The sequence below is a fragment of the Eumetopias jubatus genome, unplaced genomic scaffold (assembly GCF_037043125.1).
Source record: "Eumetopias jubatus isolate StellerSeaLion01/CBP00866 unplaced genomic scaffold, mEumJub1_p1.0 scaffold_13, whole genome shotgun sequence".
Lineage (NCBI taxonomy): Eukaryota > Metazoa > Chordata > Mammalia > Carnivora > Otariidae > Eumetopias > Eumetopias jubatus.
The window spans coordinates 18440779-18460731 of NW_028274819.1; the positions used below are offsets into that span (position 1 = coordinate 18440779).

The following is a 19953-nucleotide window of genomic DNA, read 5'->3' on the forward strand; positions in this document are numbered from 1 at the left end:
CAGCTCCAAGATGGACCTTTCCTGGGAAGAAGCTCGGGGTTTGGCCCTGCTCCAGGGGCTGCAGGGGCCTCTCTCTGCTGTCTGGGATTCCAATCTCCACAGCTGGTGCTGAAGACAATAAGACAGAGGCCTCCCCGCCCTGGGCCACCCCGCCCTGGCCCCAGATGGGCTGCGGTTACTGAGGCCCCTGCCAAGACGGTTGGTTCCTTGGGGAGAGGCCTGTGCTGAGCAGGCCCAGGCCAGGGTGGGCTGGGAGCGGGGTGGTCCTGGGGCGCGACATGCAGACTGGAAGGCTGGACCTCGTGGTCCCCTCTCCCCCTTAGGGTTGTCCTATGGAGACAGGCTGGGGCCGCAGAGCCCTGAGGCACAGAGCATCTGTGGGGAGCTCTCCGAGCGCCAGGCTCCAGGGGCCAGAGATGGAAGGACGGCCGCGCCTCATCTCCAGGCCCTCCACCGTGAGCTCAGAGAGGCCGTGAGGATGCCCGGCCGCCACCCAAGCTGGGGGGCTTGAGGCTTGAGACTGCAGAGCCGCGGGGCTCACTTAGCAGAAGAGCTCCAGCCCTGCGCAGGAACGGGGCCCAGGGCTGCAGGCAAGGGAAGAGGGTTTGGGCGGTTCTGCTGCCCCACAGCCTTGCCTCCCGCCTCCCGAAGTCTCTGGGTCTTCAACCCTCCCTTCCATCCCTGGGCCGGGCCCTCCTCCACTCCCATCCCAAAGACCGCGTTATCTCTGTGTGCTCCCCCGCTGCTCAGCTGTCTTCCCAGATAGCCCAGCACCCCCACCGCCGCTCCAGCCCCCACATTCCATCTCCCCCCCCCTGCTCCTCCTCCCACTTCTGGGACCGGCTGCCCCCTTCCCCTTGCAGTGCCTCCCCAGCCCAACCAGAGCCTGCGGGACATCTCCAGGAGCACCCCTCCACCTGCCGCTCACCAGAGCCCCACCAGGGCTCCCGGCAAACCCCCCACAGTGGCGGCCACGGACACTTTTCCTCACCTTCTCCCCACCCCCTGAAGAAAGAATGGAGCCATATATCTTGATGCCTCCAGTGGGCTTCTCCCCTCCCCCTGGCTTCCCCCCCAGCAAACCCTGGGAGGCTGAGGAAGGAGCGGAAAGACGGAGCTAAGCCTGCAGGAAATTAAACATGAAATGAAAACAAGCTCCTCTGATTCATTCTCTCATCCTGCCCCCCCCGGCCCCCATTCCAGGCCACTGATAAAGGGGGATCCCGTTTCAGTGGCGCAGAGAGGAGACCCGATCCGCCCTTGGCTCTCAGCAGGCGGCCTGGGCCTGGACCCCAGGAGCCCCTGGAGGAAAAGGGGCCCAGGAGGCTCTGGAGCAGGGGCTGAGTGCGTCTCCTACACCAGACTCAAGTCAGGGAGGCAGAATGACTCTCAAAGCAATGCCAGCCCATGCGTGTGTGCGTGCATGTGCGCGCGTGCGTGTGCATGTGCGTGCGTGTGTGCGCGCGTGCGTGTGTGGCACTTGTGCACACACCCATGTATCCTTGGGACCAGGGAGGGAAACTGAGGTGCAGTGCCACACTGGCTCCCTGCCCCCACCCTCCCCACACTAACATGAGTCACACACACCCCAGCTTTTCCTTTTAGCGAAAGACAGCAAGAAAGGTCAGGAGCTATAAATAAACGAGTGTGAAGTACTCTCAAAAACTCTGTGACAGCGTTTCTCATCTCTCACCTGCTGTTCTATGAGGCGCCACCCCCGTGAGGACGTCAGGACAGATATTGGCCCCATTTTCCAGACACAGAAACCCAGGCCAGGGGCAATGCCAGGGCTGGAATGGGCGCTCGGGGGCGCGGCTCCACTGGAAGCCGGAACAGGCTGAGCAGCCTCTGCGCTACCCTGCGGGGAGCCCTCCCTGCCTCCAGCCCAGCTCCTTCTCCCTCCTCCGAGGATGCTCCGGGCTCTCAGCACGGCTGCTGGCGGGGTGCCGTTGGGGTGTGCCCACTTGCACCTGAGTTCACTGGCAGGGACACGGCAGCTGACAGAAACCTCTCTCTGGCGACTCCGAGGCCTGCCTTTGACTCAGCCTGAAGCCATTTCTGGTCTGGAAGCTGACCCCTCCCCTCCTCACACCCTCTCCCACCTGTCTCTGCCCCCTTCCCCACCCCGCCCCGGCCCCAGGTCCCAAGCCACATGCAGGGCTAGCAGGCCCCAAGTCCAGTTCTTGTCCATGAAGCCTGAGAAAGTTCTCAGCCTGTCAGAAGTGTTCCTGCAAAGGAGCCAACAGCCCCCACCCACCCATCAGAGACCACAGCTCACACAGCTGGCTCAGAGACCACCCTCCCCACTCCAGCCAGTGCCCCAGCGGCCCCTGCTCAGGGACAGGGGGGTCTTCACTCCTCCTCAGAGTCAGGCCACTCTCTGCACGAGACCTCGCGGTGGCCACCTTTACCAACCACACCAAGAGCAAACCCCCGGGCGTCCACGGGTCTTTCTCTCCCACCGCCGGCCAGCTGAGCAGCGGGGCCTTCTGGGGTCTCCTGAGCATGCCCCGCTGTTTCTACGCTCGGGCCTGGCTCTGGTCCTCCCCTCCACGAAGCCATCCCTGAGGCCTCTGCTGCCACAGGGGGCCCGAGTGGGGAGACTTGCCAACATGAAGGCTGCAGAGAGGACTCAGACAGGTAGGAATTCTGATTCTGGGCCACCAGACAGGCCCCAGGGAACCCTGGAGCTTGTGGAAAATTATGGCCAGACTGTGTGTGTGAGCATCTAGAGAATGATTTTCGAGAAGAGCCGTCACAACTTTTGTCAGGTTCCCCTCAGGAGTCCGTGGCCCGAGGCAGGCCAGGCCACACGGTGCTGGGGTTGGTTAGATGACTGCTAGGATGACCAGTGACGTGACACGTAGGTGCGACACTTGCCTGCTCTGCATTCTGAAGCTTGGAATAACGTCTGGCCCAAGAGCACACTGTGGTTAGTTGGGGTTAAGCTCGCCTTCCCGACCCTCAGCACGGCTCATTCTAGATTGTGAGCCTGGAGGCTAAAGGCTGAGGCAGACCCTTCCTTGCAGCCCCATGGCCCAGACCGTGCACTGCAGTGGGTCGGGCTCCAGGGTATGACGTGTACCGTCTGACCGCACCCCCCCCCCCCCCCGCGACAACTGCTCTGTCCTGTAGGTCTGGTTCCAGAACCGGAGGGCCAAGTGGAGGAAGAGGGAGCGTTTTGGACAGATGCAGCAGGTTCGAACCCACTTCTCCACTGCCTACGAGCTGCCCCTCCTCACCCGAGCGGAGAACTATGCCCAGGTAAGTCCCAGCCCTGAGTGGCCGGCTCCAGCCCCTCGGGCTCCGGGAATGGGCATCTCAGAGGAGGGCCCAGGCCCCCTCTGATGGGACTCATCAAGCCCGGTGCAGGTGTGTGCCTGTTCGCCCCAGAATGTGGGAGGCCGGGGCCGTTTCTGCCTACTCTATGTGCCGGCCCAGGCTTGGCTGGGCGTTAGGGAGGGGCAGGCCTGGACAGAGAGGGAGGCTTTCTCCTCTGCCATGTTTGCCCCTTTCGCTGTGGGCATCAGAAGCAAGGCAGGCTGAAGACCAGGGCCCCCAGGCCATCAGGAGCCACCCCGATGTCTCCTAGGAAAGCGAAGTCGGGAAAGCTGCAGGGCTTGAGGCAGGGCTGTAGCGAACAGGGAGGTCTGAGTCCCGAGACGCGCTGTTGTCCGGCCCCAGACCGTTCTCACTTCAGACAAGCCATGAGCTCTGAGCTTCGGTTTCTTCTGAAAACTGGACATGATGAAAGTACCCGCCCCAACTCTTTCGTGAGGTTGTTGAAAGGCCGAAATGAGACAACACAGAAGTACTCTGAGGACTAAATAGCCGGTTAAAGGTCCCTCTGCAGCTCTGAGCTCTCCCAGGCGGCTGTGTCCCGACCTGTCCCCTCCTCTGTCCCGTACCATCAGCCTGGCCCCGTTCTAGGGGCATTGGAGTCTTCATGAGATGCAAAGGGGTGAGAAGTAGTGTGAGCAGTGGCCGACACCGGGGCACTTGCAGAGATGTTTTTCTAGCTGGGTCCACTCCTCACACCCCACAGCCTGCCTGGCAGAGGTGACTGGTCCCTCCCCTCAGAACTCTTGGTGGCCGTAGCAGCATGGCCTCTGCCTTCAGCTCCAAGCCCGGCCCCACCCAGGAGCGAGCCGGTGGCACAGGCCTTCCTGTTTCCTTTAAGACCCACTGTCCCGTGGCCCTCCGGAACGTCGTCCCCCCGCCCCCAGACCAGCTCTGCCCCTCCCCCTGCCAGGATCCGTGGGGTCAGGGGGTCAGGCCTGGGGTGAGGCTGAGGAATGTGGGGTGTCTCACACACAGGCACACCTCATCCTCAGCTCCTGCTGCATGCTTTCCTCTCTCGCCGTCCTCTGTCCTGGGAGGATGAGCCTCCAGCCTGGCTCCTGGGTCTGGATCTCTGCTGCCTGAGCTCCCCGCTGGAGGGGGTGGGGAGGGAGGGGACCAACACAGGGCAGCCTCACCCCTCCCACCTGCAACACCACATATCACACGCCTCCTGACGGAGGGGAAGGGAAAGGCCGGTGATTCCCCATCACCCCAGGCAAGAGGAATGTGGTCAGGCCAATCTGCCAGTGGTTCTTGTGGCCATGACAATGCCCTGTGGGACTTGGGGGCTGAGGTCCCCCCTCATTCGGCTTTCAATGTGAGAGGACTACAAACATGGGTAGGGGGGAGAGCAGGCCAGCAGAAGCTGATTGAGGGCCCCCTGTGATCCCATGCACAGGGCTGAGAGGTCTTGTTTCCTCTGGCCCTGCTCACCCTGGCCCTCCCCAGCCCAGGTCGGCCTCCAGTCCACCCCCACATGCTGCCTGAGCATCACACACACACACACACACACACACACACACACACACACACACACACACACGACACACACACACACACACGACACACACACACACACACACACACACACACACACACACGCCCTGGCCTGTGGGCATCCAGCCTGGCTTCATCCATCCACCCGCGGGCGCTCACCACGTCCTGAGGCAGCCCCTTCCATCCTGAGCCAGTTGTGAAGTCTCGAGGACACAGCCCTTGGAAGCTCAGCCGCTGGTCTTGACACTGGGAGATGAGGCCCCACTGCCCAGTCCTGCCCCCTCCACGCCACAACCTGCAAGCCCAGAGCCCACGTTCCCAACGCCAGAGCTCTCTTGAGTTGGGGTCAGCTCCCATTTCTCAGGTTCCTGGGATGCCCCAGGCCTGGCGAGGAGCCACAGGGGAGTAAGACACAGTTGCTGACCTTCAGGGGCGCAGGGAGGGAAAGTCAGCCCCTGCATCTCAAATTCCGAAGTCAGCTGGCTGAGGTGGGGGCCGCCCTCAGCAGCTTGGCTGTGCCCTGAAGGCAGCCCTGTGACCGGGCCCTTGATGAAGTTCGAAGTTTGGTCCTGAAAACAGTTTCTCTCTGCTGGGAGCCAAGCATAAAACCCAAACCCTCCTAGGTCCGGATGGCCGTAAAGGCTTTGAGAGGCTCCCGGGTAAACACTCAGGCATGATCTCAGCATTATGAAGGGCTCGTGATTGGGGTGAGGTCGTCTGGGGACAGGTGCCAGCCACTCGCCCGCCACGTGGCCTCTCCCCCCCCCGTCCCCGCGCACCCCTGCCCCAGCCGGCTCTCCCTTCCCTCTCCCCAGATTCAGAACCCGTCCTGGATCGGCAACAATGGGGCTGCCTCACCGGTGCCAGCCTGTGTGGTCCCCTGTGACCCGGTGCCCGCCTGCATGTCCCCTCACACCCACCCCCCGGGCTCCGGGGCCAGTGGAGTCACCGACTTCCTGAGCGTCTCCGGGGCTGGCGGCCACGTGGGTCAGACACACATGGGAGGCCTGTTTGGAGCGGCGGGCCTCAGCCCAGGCCTCAACGGCTACGAGCTCAATGGCGAGCCGGACCGCAAGACCTCGAGCATCGCGGCCCTGCGCATGAAGGCCAAGGAGCACAGTGCGGCCATCTCCTGGGCCACATGACAGGGCACCGCTCAGCCTGTCCCCACGCCCTCCCCCACCTCGGGGCCCTGGCCACGCCCACGCTCCCCAGGCCCCCAGCCTCCCGTTCGACTTTCCTCTTAGGAACCTGGCCTGGGCCAGGGGCCCGGCCCTCAGCACTTTCAGCCACCCCAAGTGTGAGGCCCCATGGGCCACTGGGAGGGAGGGGGCAGCAGGTCCCGCCCGCCCTGGCATCGAGGCCGAGCCCCCGCTCCTGGCTGGAGGCCGTGGAGGAAGCCAGGTGGCCGAGTTTTGCAGCTTTGCATCCATTATAAGCTGAAGACCCTTTCTCCCCACTCCTGCTCTTCTGCCCTGCCCGGTTTGAGGGTTGAGTCAAGGCTAGATTCCCACCCAGACCGAGCAATGGCCACGTGCCGTTACGTCCGTCCTTTCCTCTGCCGTGTGGTCCCTTGGTCACCGGGCCAGTGACTGTGGCGGAAGAACAGAGTTCTGTTCTGAGTCCTGCAGAGTTGGCCTCCTGCCCCTCCCATTTGTCCCCCCCGTTGTCCTCCTGAAAGTCCACGGAATCTGACCTCCTGGGCCCAAGGCACCCGCCTCACCTCCACCCGCCCTGGCCGTGCCCCTGCGCTGGACCCACCTGGAGCGCTGGACAGAACAGGAGAGGGGCTGGAGCTGAAGAATCCTGCTGTCATCCAGCAATGCTGGCGTCTAGGAGAGTGGACTGTCCCTGCGGGGGCTCGTTCCAGCTCCCTTGCACCCGCAGACTCTGGATCTCAGTGAACACTGCAAGGGGAGGACACAGGCCACCCACAGTACCCACAGTGCTGCAAGAAGAGCTTCTAGAGAGAGGAGGAGCTGCAGGGAGGTGTCCAGGAAGGGACGGGCTCAGGCACTCACTTCCGCTCTCCTGACCGCCCGACACCCCACAACCCGCAGGATGCGTGTTCCAGTGGGCAGGTCTGGGCAGCTTTGTCCTCTAGCCAGCCAGGCCCCTCCAGGAGGACCTGGAGATGCTTGTCCCTTCCCCCACCCATTCTGGGCGCTTGACAGGGCTGCTGAGCAGTGTCCTGGCGTGGAAGGACTTATACCTCGGAACACACGAGTAGGGCCTGCAGTCATGTTGGCAGAGGGGGTCGAGAGCAGCGTGCGGAATTTGCTAAAGGATGTGCGCTCACGTTTGGCCTCTCGGCCCCTACAACCGCCTCAGACTGCCTGTCCCTCGCCAGCCATCCCTGGAGCGGCACCCTACCTGCCCAGAGCCTTCCACGGTGGGTGGGGGCCCCGTGTTCTTCCAGGCGAGGGCAGAGAGAGCCTGCTCTTGCCCTTCGTCCCTAGGGAATCCGAAATCTCACCCCCTCTCTCCAGCCTCTAGAAGGGCTGGTGGGCTCCGCTCCTCTGGGTCGCTTGCTCTGTTCCGGATGTGGGGGGCAGGATGCCGTCCAGAAGCCATTTCCCTGCCTGCAGGAAGGTGCCTCCTTCTGGGGAGGAACTCCACCTCTGCCTGAGTGGAGATGAGCAGCTCGAGTTTTGGCACCAGATCCAGCCGTCACCTAAGCTAGTGGCACACGGTCCCTGTCCTCCAGGGCCGGCCTTTAGAGCCCGAGAGGTCCCTCCAGCAGGCAGCCCCTGGGGACAAGTCAGGGAGGAGGGCCAAGTCCAGCAGGCTTGGGGGCCTGCACACAGGACAGCCTCTTGGCTTGGGTGGAGGGTGAGATCCTCTGCCCTTGAGCTGCTCAAGGCTTAGAAGGAATCACAGTCCCCGCCTCTGCCTTGTGCTCTCATCAGCCCTGGAAACAGGCCTGGGGAAGGATCTGGCTTTGGCCTCCCTTGGTAAGAGTCAGACTTCTTTGTGAACCGTATAGCTCTAACATGGATCTTCTAGAAGTGAAAAGCATCTTGGACATGGAGTTAAATGTTGGTTTTAAATGTTCCATATATCCGAGGATCTTGGAATGATTCTTAGGAAGCCTTTTGCAGTTCTGAGTTTCACTGAAATAACTCAGGCTCCCCAAATCTGGGAAGGGAAAGGAAGAAACACTTAAGGCTGGGAATCATTCCCTGTCTTCCCCTTAAGGGCTCTGGTGGCTGGCAAGGACAAGGGAGGAACCCTCATCACACATGTTCTCACCCAGGAGGGGATCCATGCAGAGAGATGGAGAACTGGGAGATTCCCTAGAGGAGGGGGGGAGGGAGGAGGCTCTAGGCAGATTCTTCTGGAAGGGACCCCTGGTGCTCAATTCCTCTATCTGGCTGCTTTCTGGCTGCCCTTCCCACCAACAGAGCCAAGTATTTTTGATTAAAATGTCGGGGTGAAATGTGCCTGTTCACCTCCCCACAGGTAGTTCCCTGCCCCAGGCCCCCCAGGGTTGGCCCAATACTCGGAGAATCAGAGAACCCAGCGCTGGGAGGGACTTAAAGACCCTCTACTTAGTACGCTCCCTTCACAACGGAGATGAGAAGGTCCCGGCTGTGGGGGGGGGGGGAGACAGAGGGGGGCGTGACTGCCCTGGGGAGTGGGGCACACGCGGGGCCTGAGCCTCACGCAGCCTCTCCCCTCTCTGCTGGCGGGCCTCCCTCTCAGCCTTCCCTCAGCTGCCTTCCCCACGGGTGGCCAGGCCCAGACCTTGGATGGCAGGAGGCATCCCTGCGGCAGCTCCTGCGATGAGCCTGCACACTCGGGGGGACTCTCCGGGGCTGGCGGGCTGGCTTCCTCGGGTGCGAGGGCTCGGGCAGGTGGGCAGAGAGGGGCGCCAGCCGGCCCGGTGGGTCACCGCCAAGCGAATAAGCTACACGAGCTGAGGATTCCCTTTGGCTGCGTGCCTAAGGTCTCGACAGAGACAGAGACGAGAGCCTGAGGAGCCAGTGGACCAACGGGCAGCCTCCTCGGCACTGAGAGAGCCTCTGGGCCCCGCTGGGAACAAGGCCAGGCGGCCGGGGCTCGACAGGAAGGCGCTGCTACCACCCTCAGCACTGGGGGGGGGGGGGGGGGGCGGGACATGGACTTTGTAACCTTTCTTGAATCCTTTCCGCTATACTTGATTCTCCGCTCTCACTACCGTGCCTCCAGCTCGGGGAAGCATGGTGGCCAGGTGGGTTGGAAGACACTGCAAGGGGACGGGGGCAGCAGTCTCGAGGTGGGTCCCCAGCATCCGCGGCAGTCGCCACGTGGGGCCCAGCTCCAGTGCCCCATGGGCCCTCCTTTCGGCTGGGTAGCCAAGAGGAGCTTGTCCATGAAAGCTACCATGTATCTCGCTTAGGCAGCCAGGTTGAGGGGAGACCGTCTCGTAGGACACCCCAGGGCCCCTGGTCTGCTTGATGGCCCTGTCAGGGGCAAAGGCAAACAAGACTAGCTGGGGGCAGGATGGTTGGCAAACCGGCCCCAGGATAATCACCCATGGCCATGAGAGAGAAAAATGAGAAGACCACGAGAGCCCTACTTCCAAAGTCGCAACAACCCCGCTTCACCTCACCGAGGATGCTGTAGGGAGGAAAGGCCTTCTGGCGAACCAAACGTTACCTAACCCTGCCCTCCCCCTCTTCCCCTTCACTTACACACATAGAGCTAGGCCTTTATACTACTGATTTTGAAGGACAGTTTTCAATGCCTAATGATCTGTTTGGATGTGCAGTGGTTGAAAAGAGAGCTGAGCGCTCCAAGGAACGTGAACCTCAGCCAACACTGACTGTTCTCATTGTAAGATATTTTAACCCTGTATAAACGCAACTTTTCCTTTAGCTTAATGGCCTGGGGTGGAATATTAAAAATATATATTAAAAATACATTAAAAATTCAGAAAAAATGTTTAAAAAAAATGAGGTCAGTTCCATAAAGTTTTACTGCCTATAGCACCGTGTAACTACATTATAGCAAACTATTAAAAGAATCATTTCTTGCCTTTTAAAGTAAGTTATTGCACTTACATCTTCTTTGGGAGGGGAGGAACATTGGCGAGAAGGGAACTAGGGCCTAGGCATGGGGCCAAATGGCTTAAGCGGCAGCAACTGGGCGCTCCGGAGTGCCCTTCACTGGGCACAGCCCACCCTGTCTGTTTGGTCGGTGTTTGCAATAAACTCCTTCTCCTTCCTCCTCTCGACTGGAACCTGTCTGTTTTGTTCCTGACTTGTGACAGATGAAATGTGATCAGAGGGGCCTCTGAAATCTCACATTAATTGAAGTCGGCAAAAAATACTAACAGTGCCCTTTTGAACTGCTGACACAGTACAGAATGGATTACCAGGGCTAGATTAACAACAGGTGGCCAGGGCTCCTGCACAGAGAGGGGGTGCTTGGCCTGCAAGGGTCTGGGACAGCCCCTCTTCATCCCAGAGGACCTGCCTGCACAGCAGGCAAGCTTGGGGGCGGGGACGATGTTGGGGGCGGACCAGAGTCTGCTTCTCAGGCAGCAGAAAGGGTCCCCGCAGCTCCTTTGCCACCACCCTCCCCCACCAACGCCATGTCTCGGGTACGCAGAGCACTGCCCATGCACCAAGGTCTTCACAGCGGCCCAGCCAGCCACCCCCCACCTCGCCGGTCCCTGAGCGCCGGTCTCGATCTCCGGGGGCTGTTTTGGAAGCAGAGAGAGCCGGGACATGGAGGTCCAGGGCAGGGGAGCCTGGCTGCTTGGCCCAGAGCACCGGACAGGCCTCCAGGAGAAGCCGGTCCCAGTCCTGGCTCTACTCCTTAGTGGCTAAGGGAACTTGCAGTAGATGTAGCCAGATGATTTTTTTTAAAGCAAGGTTCTAGAAGCAAATTACGAAGCAGGGAGGGCCCAGGATCTTGCTACAGACTAGGGGCTCCCTTGCTTTCCGACGGGAAGGCGGCTCATGGAAGAAGGCGTTAGCCTCTGAGGGACCACAGTGTGGAGAGGGGGGGCAGCTCTCACATCGTAATGGGCAATAAGCCTGTCCCTGACCAGTTCACCAGCGTGGGGGAGGGCCTCATGGAGAGCCTTTGTAAGCCGACTTGGCACAGTGACGTAACAGACGACGATCATCTCCAAAAGAAAGACATCTCCCTCTGGTTACCAGCTGGGCATCCACCACAAAGGCCCTTCCCATCCTCTTTTTCCAGCTTTTTAAGTGTTGCTTTCTTGGAGCCACATCTCCGATTTGCTACCTGTGGCGAGTGAGGTCCTATTCAGTACAGATCCAGCTAGGTTTTAGGTCGGCCAGGGCTGGGCATCGTTTTTAAAGAAGACACCTGTCACCTCTTTGGGCGCTGGGTCAGGGTGGCATCCCCCATCACTGCCAAGTCCCCAGGCAGGAACTGAAGCAGAGAGGGAAACCCTGTGTGCACACGGTGCTGTCCGCCTTGTGGTCCCGAGCACCCCAGCCCCCCGAGTCCGGGTGAGTGCTAGGCCTGAGTGCAGGTGGCTTGACAGGGGCCCTGTCCCTGGGACCCGTGCCTCTGAGGAGAATCTCTGGGAGGGCGAGGCCAGCAGGCCGCCCTCGAATAGGACCGTAGCTCAGCCCTCCAGGACCACTCACTGCCCCCCACAGCATCATCTGGGGCCTGACCCTTGGCCACGTTACTGGACGCGCCCTCTGTTTAGAATGCTCACACCCCCCGGTCGGCTGTGGGCACCAGGAGAACTCCTGTTGGTTCCCTAAGGCTTCCTCCAAACGGCGACACCCTCTGTGAAGCTCTTCCTTAAGTCCAGGCCCCAGCCCTGCCTGCACCCGAGGTCAACTGTTGGCCCCTCTGTGCTTCCGCAGAGCTGTTTCTAATCCTGTTTCAGCACATAATCTGTACACGTCATCTATTTACCTGCCTGCCCCACGTGCCTAAAGGGCTCAAGGAGAGACAGGTTGGTTCTGTTCACATCTGATGTCTCAGAAAATACTCAGTTGAGTAACTGCATGAATAAATGGGAGGATGGGAATGAGGCAATGCTCTGAGTCACGAGGGGAAGAGGAAGTTCAGAGAAGGGATTCAGGTAGAGAGAGCTAGAAGCTGGCTCAGGCCACCAGGGATCAGCCAGGAGTGAACTCAAGAGTCTCCACCTGGCCGTGGGCCTTGCCCACCCTGTTCCTCCAGGGGTCAAGGGCACCCGAGACTCGCCAAAGCCAGGACAGGAAGCCCAGCCTTTGTTTAGCGTTCCTGGGGTTGAGCCAGCACAAGGCCAGCTCCCCAAGACAGCCCGAGTGGTCTCATGACCCAGGGTGCTCATCTCATACCTCTTCTGCTGAGTCTGGGGCTCAAACCCTACTTTCTCCAAGTCGTCCCTGGACAGTCCTCATGCCCCTATGCCCTCCACACCGCCACCTGCCTAGGGGCCGTCCACACACAGCCCCCTACCCTCCCCGCCAACCCAGTGGAAGCTCGTCCTGCCTTCAGTTCCTCACCAAACCCACCGCCCCAGGTCTTGCTACAGGAAACAGTGCTGCCCTCAGGGCGCCGCGAGCTGGCCCCTCCCGGTCTGTTTATCAGCAGAAACCCCCTCATTGTAGCTGCTGGGGAGTGGGGCGGTGCCGTAGTGGTGGCCTTCCCCTCCCCCCCGCCCCCCACAGGCCCAGACTTGCGCGCTCAGCTGCTGAGGAACAATAGGCCCTCCACAAACAGCCTGCTCCCCAAAATAGGGCCACTGCAAACCGTCTCTGCGCTCAGAAGTGAGAAGATGCATGTCAGGTCCAGAGACAATGGGGTGTGAGAGTTGACATTTTCCCAGGAATGCTGTGATTCCAAACAGATTTTTTTTTTCGGCTCTACATAGACCAACAGGCTTGAGGAAGGCATACTTCCGAAAGGAGCTTCAGTTTATGACCATGTGCGCACCATGTGTTAAGGTGTTGCCTTAAGTAGCTGGGAGCAAACCCGCTGTGGGGCCTGCATGGGATCTCCCCACAGCCCGGGTCAGGTATTCCTGTCCCCCCAACCCTGGGGCGCCCCCAGCCCCCTCCCCGTCCCTTCTCCGTCCTCTACTCCCAGCGGATCTCTGTGATGACCAGGCTCTGTGACAAAGACGGGAGCTCCGGTTGCTGTGACATAAAGGTCCGGCTCTACCACGGAGAGAGAAGGAAAAGAATGTGTGTGTACGCGTGCTGGCAGGACAAGGAAGAAGGGAGGACAGCCATCGGCATCCTGATGCAGGATGACACGGCCCGTATCTCCTCTCGGAGACAGGTGTGGACGGCAAGCTCTGTTGAGATGGGGCCACCTATTAGTTCGGTTATCTCAGGCCATCTCCTACTTTCCTTCGCTTCATCTGTAAAATGGGGACAACCAACTCTCCTGCTTCTCTCGAAAGGCGGTTATGACGTCCAAAAGCATGACAGCTTTTGAAACGAGTTTGGAGCTCGCTGAACAGACAGGAGAGATCATGCACGCCCGTGTCTGGGAAGCCGCCACACTGGGGAGCCCTGAGAACCGCCAGTCTTGTACTTACGGGACTGAAAAGGGGGTGCCGGCGAGCGATCTGGGGGTGAGCAGCGTATGCGTGTGCTCAGGCTGCCAGAACAAGACACCCACCTGCACTCAGCGTGGCTTAAATAATGGCTATTTTCTCATAGTTCCAGAGGCGAGAAGTCCACGATCAAGGCGCTGGCAGATTTGGTTTCCAGCGAGGCTTCGCTTCCTGGCTCATAGATGGTCACTTTCCCCCCGTGTGCTCACGGCTTTGTCTTTGTGCTCATGCAGAAAGAGTTGTGGTGTCTCTTCCTTTTCTTATGAAGACACCAGTCCTCTGGCATTAAGACCCCACCCTTAATACCTCACAGAGCCTTTATTACTTCCTTATAGGCCCTATGTCCAAACCCAGTCACATTGGGGGGGATTAGGGCTTCCATCCGTGGATTTTGCAGGGGGACACAATTCAGCCTATAACAAGCAGTGTGGCTGGTGTGACATAGGAGGGGATGCACAGAGCCAGATGCGCACTGCGTTTCTCCAGTCTCATGTCCCAGAGGCTCTCAGCAGGTCCCAGCAAGTTTCCATACGGGCCCAGCCACATCTCGACTCCGTGCCTCGGCCCTTTCTTCCTAGGCCGCCTTGAAGTAGTCCCATGCCATTGCTAGTCCTTCCCTGCCTGCTCATCCCATCCCTGACACCAGAGCGGCTGCCAACGACCTAACTCCCTAACTCCAATGAGCATCCAACTCCCTAACTCCACAGAGCATCTGAAGAGCCTCTGCACGGCCTACACAGACATTTCAGCTCTTTTATTTAGGCCTAAACTCCTGTCCAGCCTCATCTTTTCTAACAGCCCAGCCTGGACTCAGGGTTCCTGCAAATCCAAGACATCCATTACACTTTCCCATCTTTTTAAAAAATCATATTTGATCATGGTGTGTACTCTTTAATCCCCATCCACTATTTCCCCCACCCCGTCCCCTCCAGTAACCATCCGTGTGTTCTCCATAGTTGAGTCTGTTTCTTGGTTTGGCTCCCTTTTCCGCCTTTGCTCATGTGTTTCCTAAATTCCACATATGAGTGAGATCATATAGTATTTGTCTTTCTCTGACTTATTTCGCTAGCATTCTACTCTCTATCCCCATTCATGTCGTTGCAAATGGCAAGATTTCATTCTTTTTTATGGCTGAGTAATATCCCATTATATACACACACACACACAAACGTGTATATATATATACACACACACACACACACACACACACACACCTCTCCTTTATCCATTCATCAGTCAATGGACACTTGGGTTGCTTCCATAGTTTGGTTATTGTAGATAATGCTGCAATGAACATAGGGGTGCATGTATCCCTTTGAAATAGTGTTTGTATTTTTTGGGTAAATACCTGGTACTGCAATTCCTCGATCATAGGGCAGTTTTATTTTTAATTTCTTGAGGAACTTCCAAACTATTTTCCACAGTGGCTGCACCAGTTTGCATTCCCACCAACAGTGCAAGAGGGTTCCTTTTTCTCCACATTCTTGCCGACACTGGTCTTATGTTGTTGATTTTAGCCATTCTGACAGGTGTGAGGTGGTATCTTATTGTAGTTTTGATTTCCCTGATGATGAGTGATACTGAGCGTCTTTTCATGTGTCTGTGGGCCTTCTGGATGTCTTCTCCGGAGAAATGTCTGTTCATGTCTTCTGCACATTGCTTAATTGGATTATTTGTTTTTTGGGTGTTGAGTTTAAGTTCTTTATAGATCTTGGATACTAGCCCTTTATCTGATATGTCAATTGCAAGTATCTTCTCCCAATCCATAGGCTGCCTTTTAGTTTTGTTGATCGTTTCTTTTGCTGTACAAAAGCTTTTTACTTTTACGTAGTCCCAATAGGCTTTTTTTGCATTTATTTCCCTTGCCTCAGGTGACATATCTAGAAAACTGTTGCTATGACTGATGTCAGACAGATTACTGCCTGTGTTCTCTTCTAGGATTTTTATGGTTTCAGGTCTCACATTTAGGTCTTCAGTCCATCTTGAGTTTATTTTTGTGTGTGGTGTAAGAAAGCAGCCCAGTTTCATTCTTCAGCATGTGGCTGTCTAGCTTTCCCAACATCATTTGCTGAAGAGACTTATCTTTTTCCTCTTGTATATTCTTTCCTCCTTTGTCAAAGATTAACTGACCCATATAATTGTGGATTTCTGGGTTTTCTATTCTGTTCCATTGATCTATGAGTCTATCTTTGTGCCGGTACCATACTGTTTTGATTACTACAGCTTTGTAATATAACTTGAAATCTGGAATTATGATGCCTCCAGGTTTTTTTCAAGATTGCTTTGGGAGCACCTAGGTGGCTCAGTGTCTGCCTTCGGCACAGGTCATGAACCCAGGGTCCAGGGATTGAGCCCCACGTTAGGCTCCCTGCTCGGTGGGGAGTCTGCTTCTCCCTCTCCCCCCACTCATGCTCTCTCTTGAGCACGCACTCTCTCTCAAATAAAATCTTAAAAAAAAAAAAAGATTGCTTTTTTTTTTTTTATTGCTTTTTTGCTATTAGAGGTCTTTTGTGGTTCCATACAAATTTTAGGATTATTTGTTCTAGTTCTGTGAAAAGTGCTATTGGTATTTTGATAGGGATTGTATTTGATAGGGATTGTATTAAATCTGTAGATTGCTTTGGATAGTATGGACATGTTAACAATATTAATTCTTCCAATCCACGAGCACAGAGTATCTGTCCATTTTTGGTATCTTCTTCAATTTCTTTCATTAATATCTTGTAGTTTTCAGTATGTTGGTCTCTCACTTTCTTGGATAAATTTATTCCTAGGTGTTTTATTGGCTTTGGTGCAATTATAAACGGGACTATATTCTTAATTTCACTTTCTGCTGCTTCATTTTTAGTGTACAGGTATGCAACAGGTTTCTGTACATTCATTTTGTATCCTGCAATTTTACTGAACTCACTTATCAGTTCTAGTAGTTTTTTGGCAGTCTTCAGGGTTTTCTATATATGGTATCATGTCATCTGCAAATAGTGAAAGTTTTATTCCTTCCTTACCAATTTGGATGCCTTTATTTCTTTATGTTGTCTGACTGCTACAGCTCGGACTTGCAGTACTATGTTGAATAAAAAGGGTGAGAGCGGACATACTCATCTTGTTCCTGACCTTAGGGGAAAAGCTCTCTGTTTTTCACATTGAGTGTGATGTTGGCTATGGGTTTTTCATCTAAGGCCTTTATTATGTTGAGATATGTTCCCTCTAGACCCACTTTGCAGAGGGCTTTTATCATGAACGGATGTCGTACTTTGTCAAATGCTTTTTCTGCATCTATTGAAATGATCGTATGGCTTTTATCCCTTATTGATGGGACCTATCACATTAATTGCAAATACCGAACCCCCACCCCTTGCATCCTGGGAATAAGTCCCACTTGAGCATGATGTATGATTTTTAAATATATTGTCGGATTCAGTTCACTAGTATTTTGTTGAGGATTTTTGCATCACACTTCCCATCTTCTTGGTTTCTTTTCACTCTCCTCAGGTCAAAGTGCCTGCCCCAACCTCTCAACACACCCCCATCCACCCAGTGCCCATCTTCACCTATTAATTCTCCAGGACCACCTCAAGTGCCACCTCCTTCCCCAAGTCAGAAGCGATCACACTCTTCCTTCCATGGCAGGGAATGTGCGCAACTCACCCTTAATTACGCACTTATATGATAGGATTATAAATGACTTATCTCCTGTATTTATTAATTCCATTATAAGCTCCTTGAAGGTGGAAATGGTATATCCCTTCACCTATTTATTTGTAGCACCTGGCAAAGCATCATAGCAAGCATTTGATGTTAGCTGGATGGCTGGCAAGTCTGCATTCCACATCAAGAACATATCAGAAAACACTAAATTAAAGCAACGGAACTAGAGGCAGCCTAGATCCTGAGGCCCTAAGAGAACTCCAAGTTAAGAAGGGAAAGGGATCCCAGTCCACAACAAAACGAAGGAGTTGTAAAAGGTGACAGTATTTCATTACCACTTAAAAATTAATCTTTATTGAGGTATAATTTACATAATAAATTTTAAGTGTAGATTCAGATGAGTTTGGACAAATATATATATATATTTATGCACATATATATACTATATATATATAGTATATATATGTACACACACACACACACACACACACACACACACAAACGTAACCATCACCATATTCTCCTGATCCCAAAAAGTTCCTCTGTGACTCATCCCAGTCAATCCCCAGCCTCAGGCAACCACTGATCTACTCTATCACTCCAGGTGAGTTTTACCTGTTGGAAAGCTTTATCAAAGTTTTATACATATATATGTGTGTATGTGTGTGTGTGTAAGAATACATACTGTATGTATGTACAGTATGTACTCATTTGTCTCTGGCTTTTGTTTACCTGTTTTGGAAAATTATCCATGTTGTGTGTCTCTGTAGTTTGTTACTTTTATTGCTTAGTTGTATTCCATTGTATGGATATACCACAATTTGTCTATCCCTTATCTGTTGAACATTTGAGCTGTTTCCAGTTTTCAGCTATTCTGAATAAGGCTGCTATGAACGTTTATGTGCATGTCTTTGTGTTTTTTATGTTTCTTTAAAACATACATTATGTAAATTATACCTATTTATTCCTCTTCTATTTTTTGAAAAAAATTTATATAAGATTGGTATTCTTTCCTCCTTGTTTGATAGAATTTGCCAGTAAAACTATGTGGGTTTTGCTTTAAGTTTTAAATTGTGGATTCCATTGCTTTAACAGATACAAGACTATTCAGATTTTCTATTTCTTCTTGAGGCAGTTTCATCCCTTTGTGTCTTTCAAGGATTGTGTCCATTTCACCTCTGTGGCAGAATTTATCAGTATAAAGTTGTTCATATGTATTCCCCTTTTAATATTTTTAGAATCTGTCCTCATTTTGATTCCTGATACTGGTAATTTATAACTTCTTTTTTTCCTTGAACAGTATAGAGCAGTTATTGATTTTTTCAAAGAACCAATTTTTAATTTATTTTTCTCCATTCTTTGTCCATTTTCCATTTATTTCCACTCTTCTTTCTTCTACTTTGGACTTAATTTGCTCTTCTTTTTCAAGTTCTTAAGGTAGTTTCTTAAGCTTAATTGATTTCAGTTTTTTTTCTTTTTACTTTTTAAAAAAGATTGTATTTATTTGAGAGAGACAAAGATAGTGACAGAGACAGTGAAAGAGAGCACAAGCGGGAAGGAAAGGGATAAACAAACTCCCTGCTGAGCAGGGAGCCCGACATGGGGCTCAATCCCAAGACCCTGGGATCATGACCTGAGCCAAAGGCAGATACTTAACCGACTTAGCCACCTAAGCGCCCTTATTTTTACCCTCTTTAAAGTTTTATTTATTTAAGTCACCTCTACACCCAATGTGGGGCTCGAACTCACCACCCTGAGATCAAGAGTCACATGTTCTTCCAACTGAACCAGCCAGGTGACCTGATTTTAGTTCTTTTCTAACATAAGCACTTCAAGCTATAGATCTCCTGGTACTCTATCCCACACTGTGATACATTGTTTTCATTTTCATTTAGCCCCAAAATATTTCTAATTTCCTTTGTGTCTTTATGAACCCATGCATTATTTAGAAATATGTTAATTTCCACCTATTGGGGACTTTCACAAATATGTTATTAATTTAATTCCATTGTGAACAGAGAACATAGTTTTTATGTTTTTGTTTCCTCAAAATTACTGAGAGTTATTTTATGGTGCAAGCATTTGTGGTGCATGTTGTATGTATACTTGAGAAGAATGTGTATTCAGTTATTAGTGAATGAAGTATGCTATAACTGTCAATTAAGCCAAGACAGTTGATAGTATTATTCAAGTCATCTGTATCTTTCCGACTTTTCTACCAACTTGTTCTATCAATTACTAAGAGAGTGGGGTGCCAGGGTGGCTCAGAAGGTTAAACATCTGTCTTTGGCTCAGGTCATGACCTCAGGGTCTGGGGATTGAGCCCCATGTTAGGCTCCCTGCTCAGCAGGGAGTCTGCTCTCCCTCAGCCTCTACCCACCCCCACTGGCTCATGCTCTAATAGATAGGTAAAATCTTTTTTAAAAATTACTGAGAGGAATGTTAAAACATCCAAATATAATTGTAGACTTTCTTATGCATTTTCAGTTGTTTTTGCTTTATATATTTTGAAGCATCGTTACTCAGTGCCTGATTTAGGACTACCTGTTTTGTCTTCTTGATGAATTGATTCCTTTATCATATGAAACATTTCTCTTTCTCCGTAGCAATATTCCTGTTTTGAAGTTAATTTTGCCCCTTTTTGATATAATCATCCTCACTTTTCTTATGATTCATGATTGTCTAGTATACTCTACCTATATATATATATATATATATATATATTTTTTTTTAATTTTATTTATTTGACAGAGAGAGACACAGCGAGAGAGGAAGCACAAGCAGGGGGAGTGGGAGAGGGAGAAGCAGGCTTCCCGCGGAGCAGGGAGCCCGATGCGGGGCTCGATCCCAGGACCCTGGGATCATGACCTGAGCCGAAGGCAGACGCTTAACGACTGAGCCACCCAGGTGCCCCTCTACCTATATTTTATAGTGTTTTC

General features: G+C 53.6%; 1 protein-coding gene across 1 annotated transcript in view; it reads left to right on the top strand.

Annotated features, from left to right (window-relative positions):
- ALX4 (ALX homeobox 4) overlaps positions 1 to 5984 on the top strand; it is a 39802-nt gene extending 33818 nt beyond the window's left edge. Inside the window, exons 3-4 of the mRNA XM_028111074.2 lie at positions 3136 to 3264; positions 5655 to 5984. Of these exons, the coding sequence (XP_027966875.2) occupies positions 3136 to 3264; positions 5655 to 5984 (459 nt within the window). The remainder of the gene's footprint in view (positions 1 to 3135; positions 3265 to 5654) is intronic.
- Positions 5985 to 19953: the final 13969 nt, after the last annotated feature.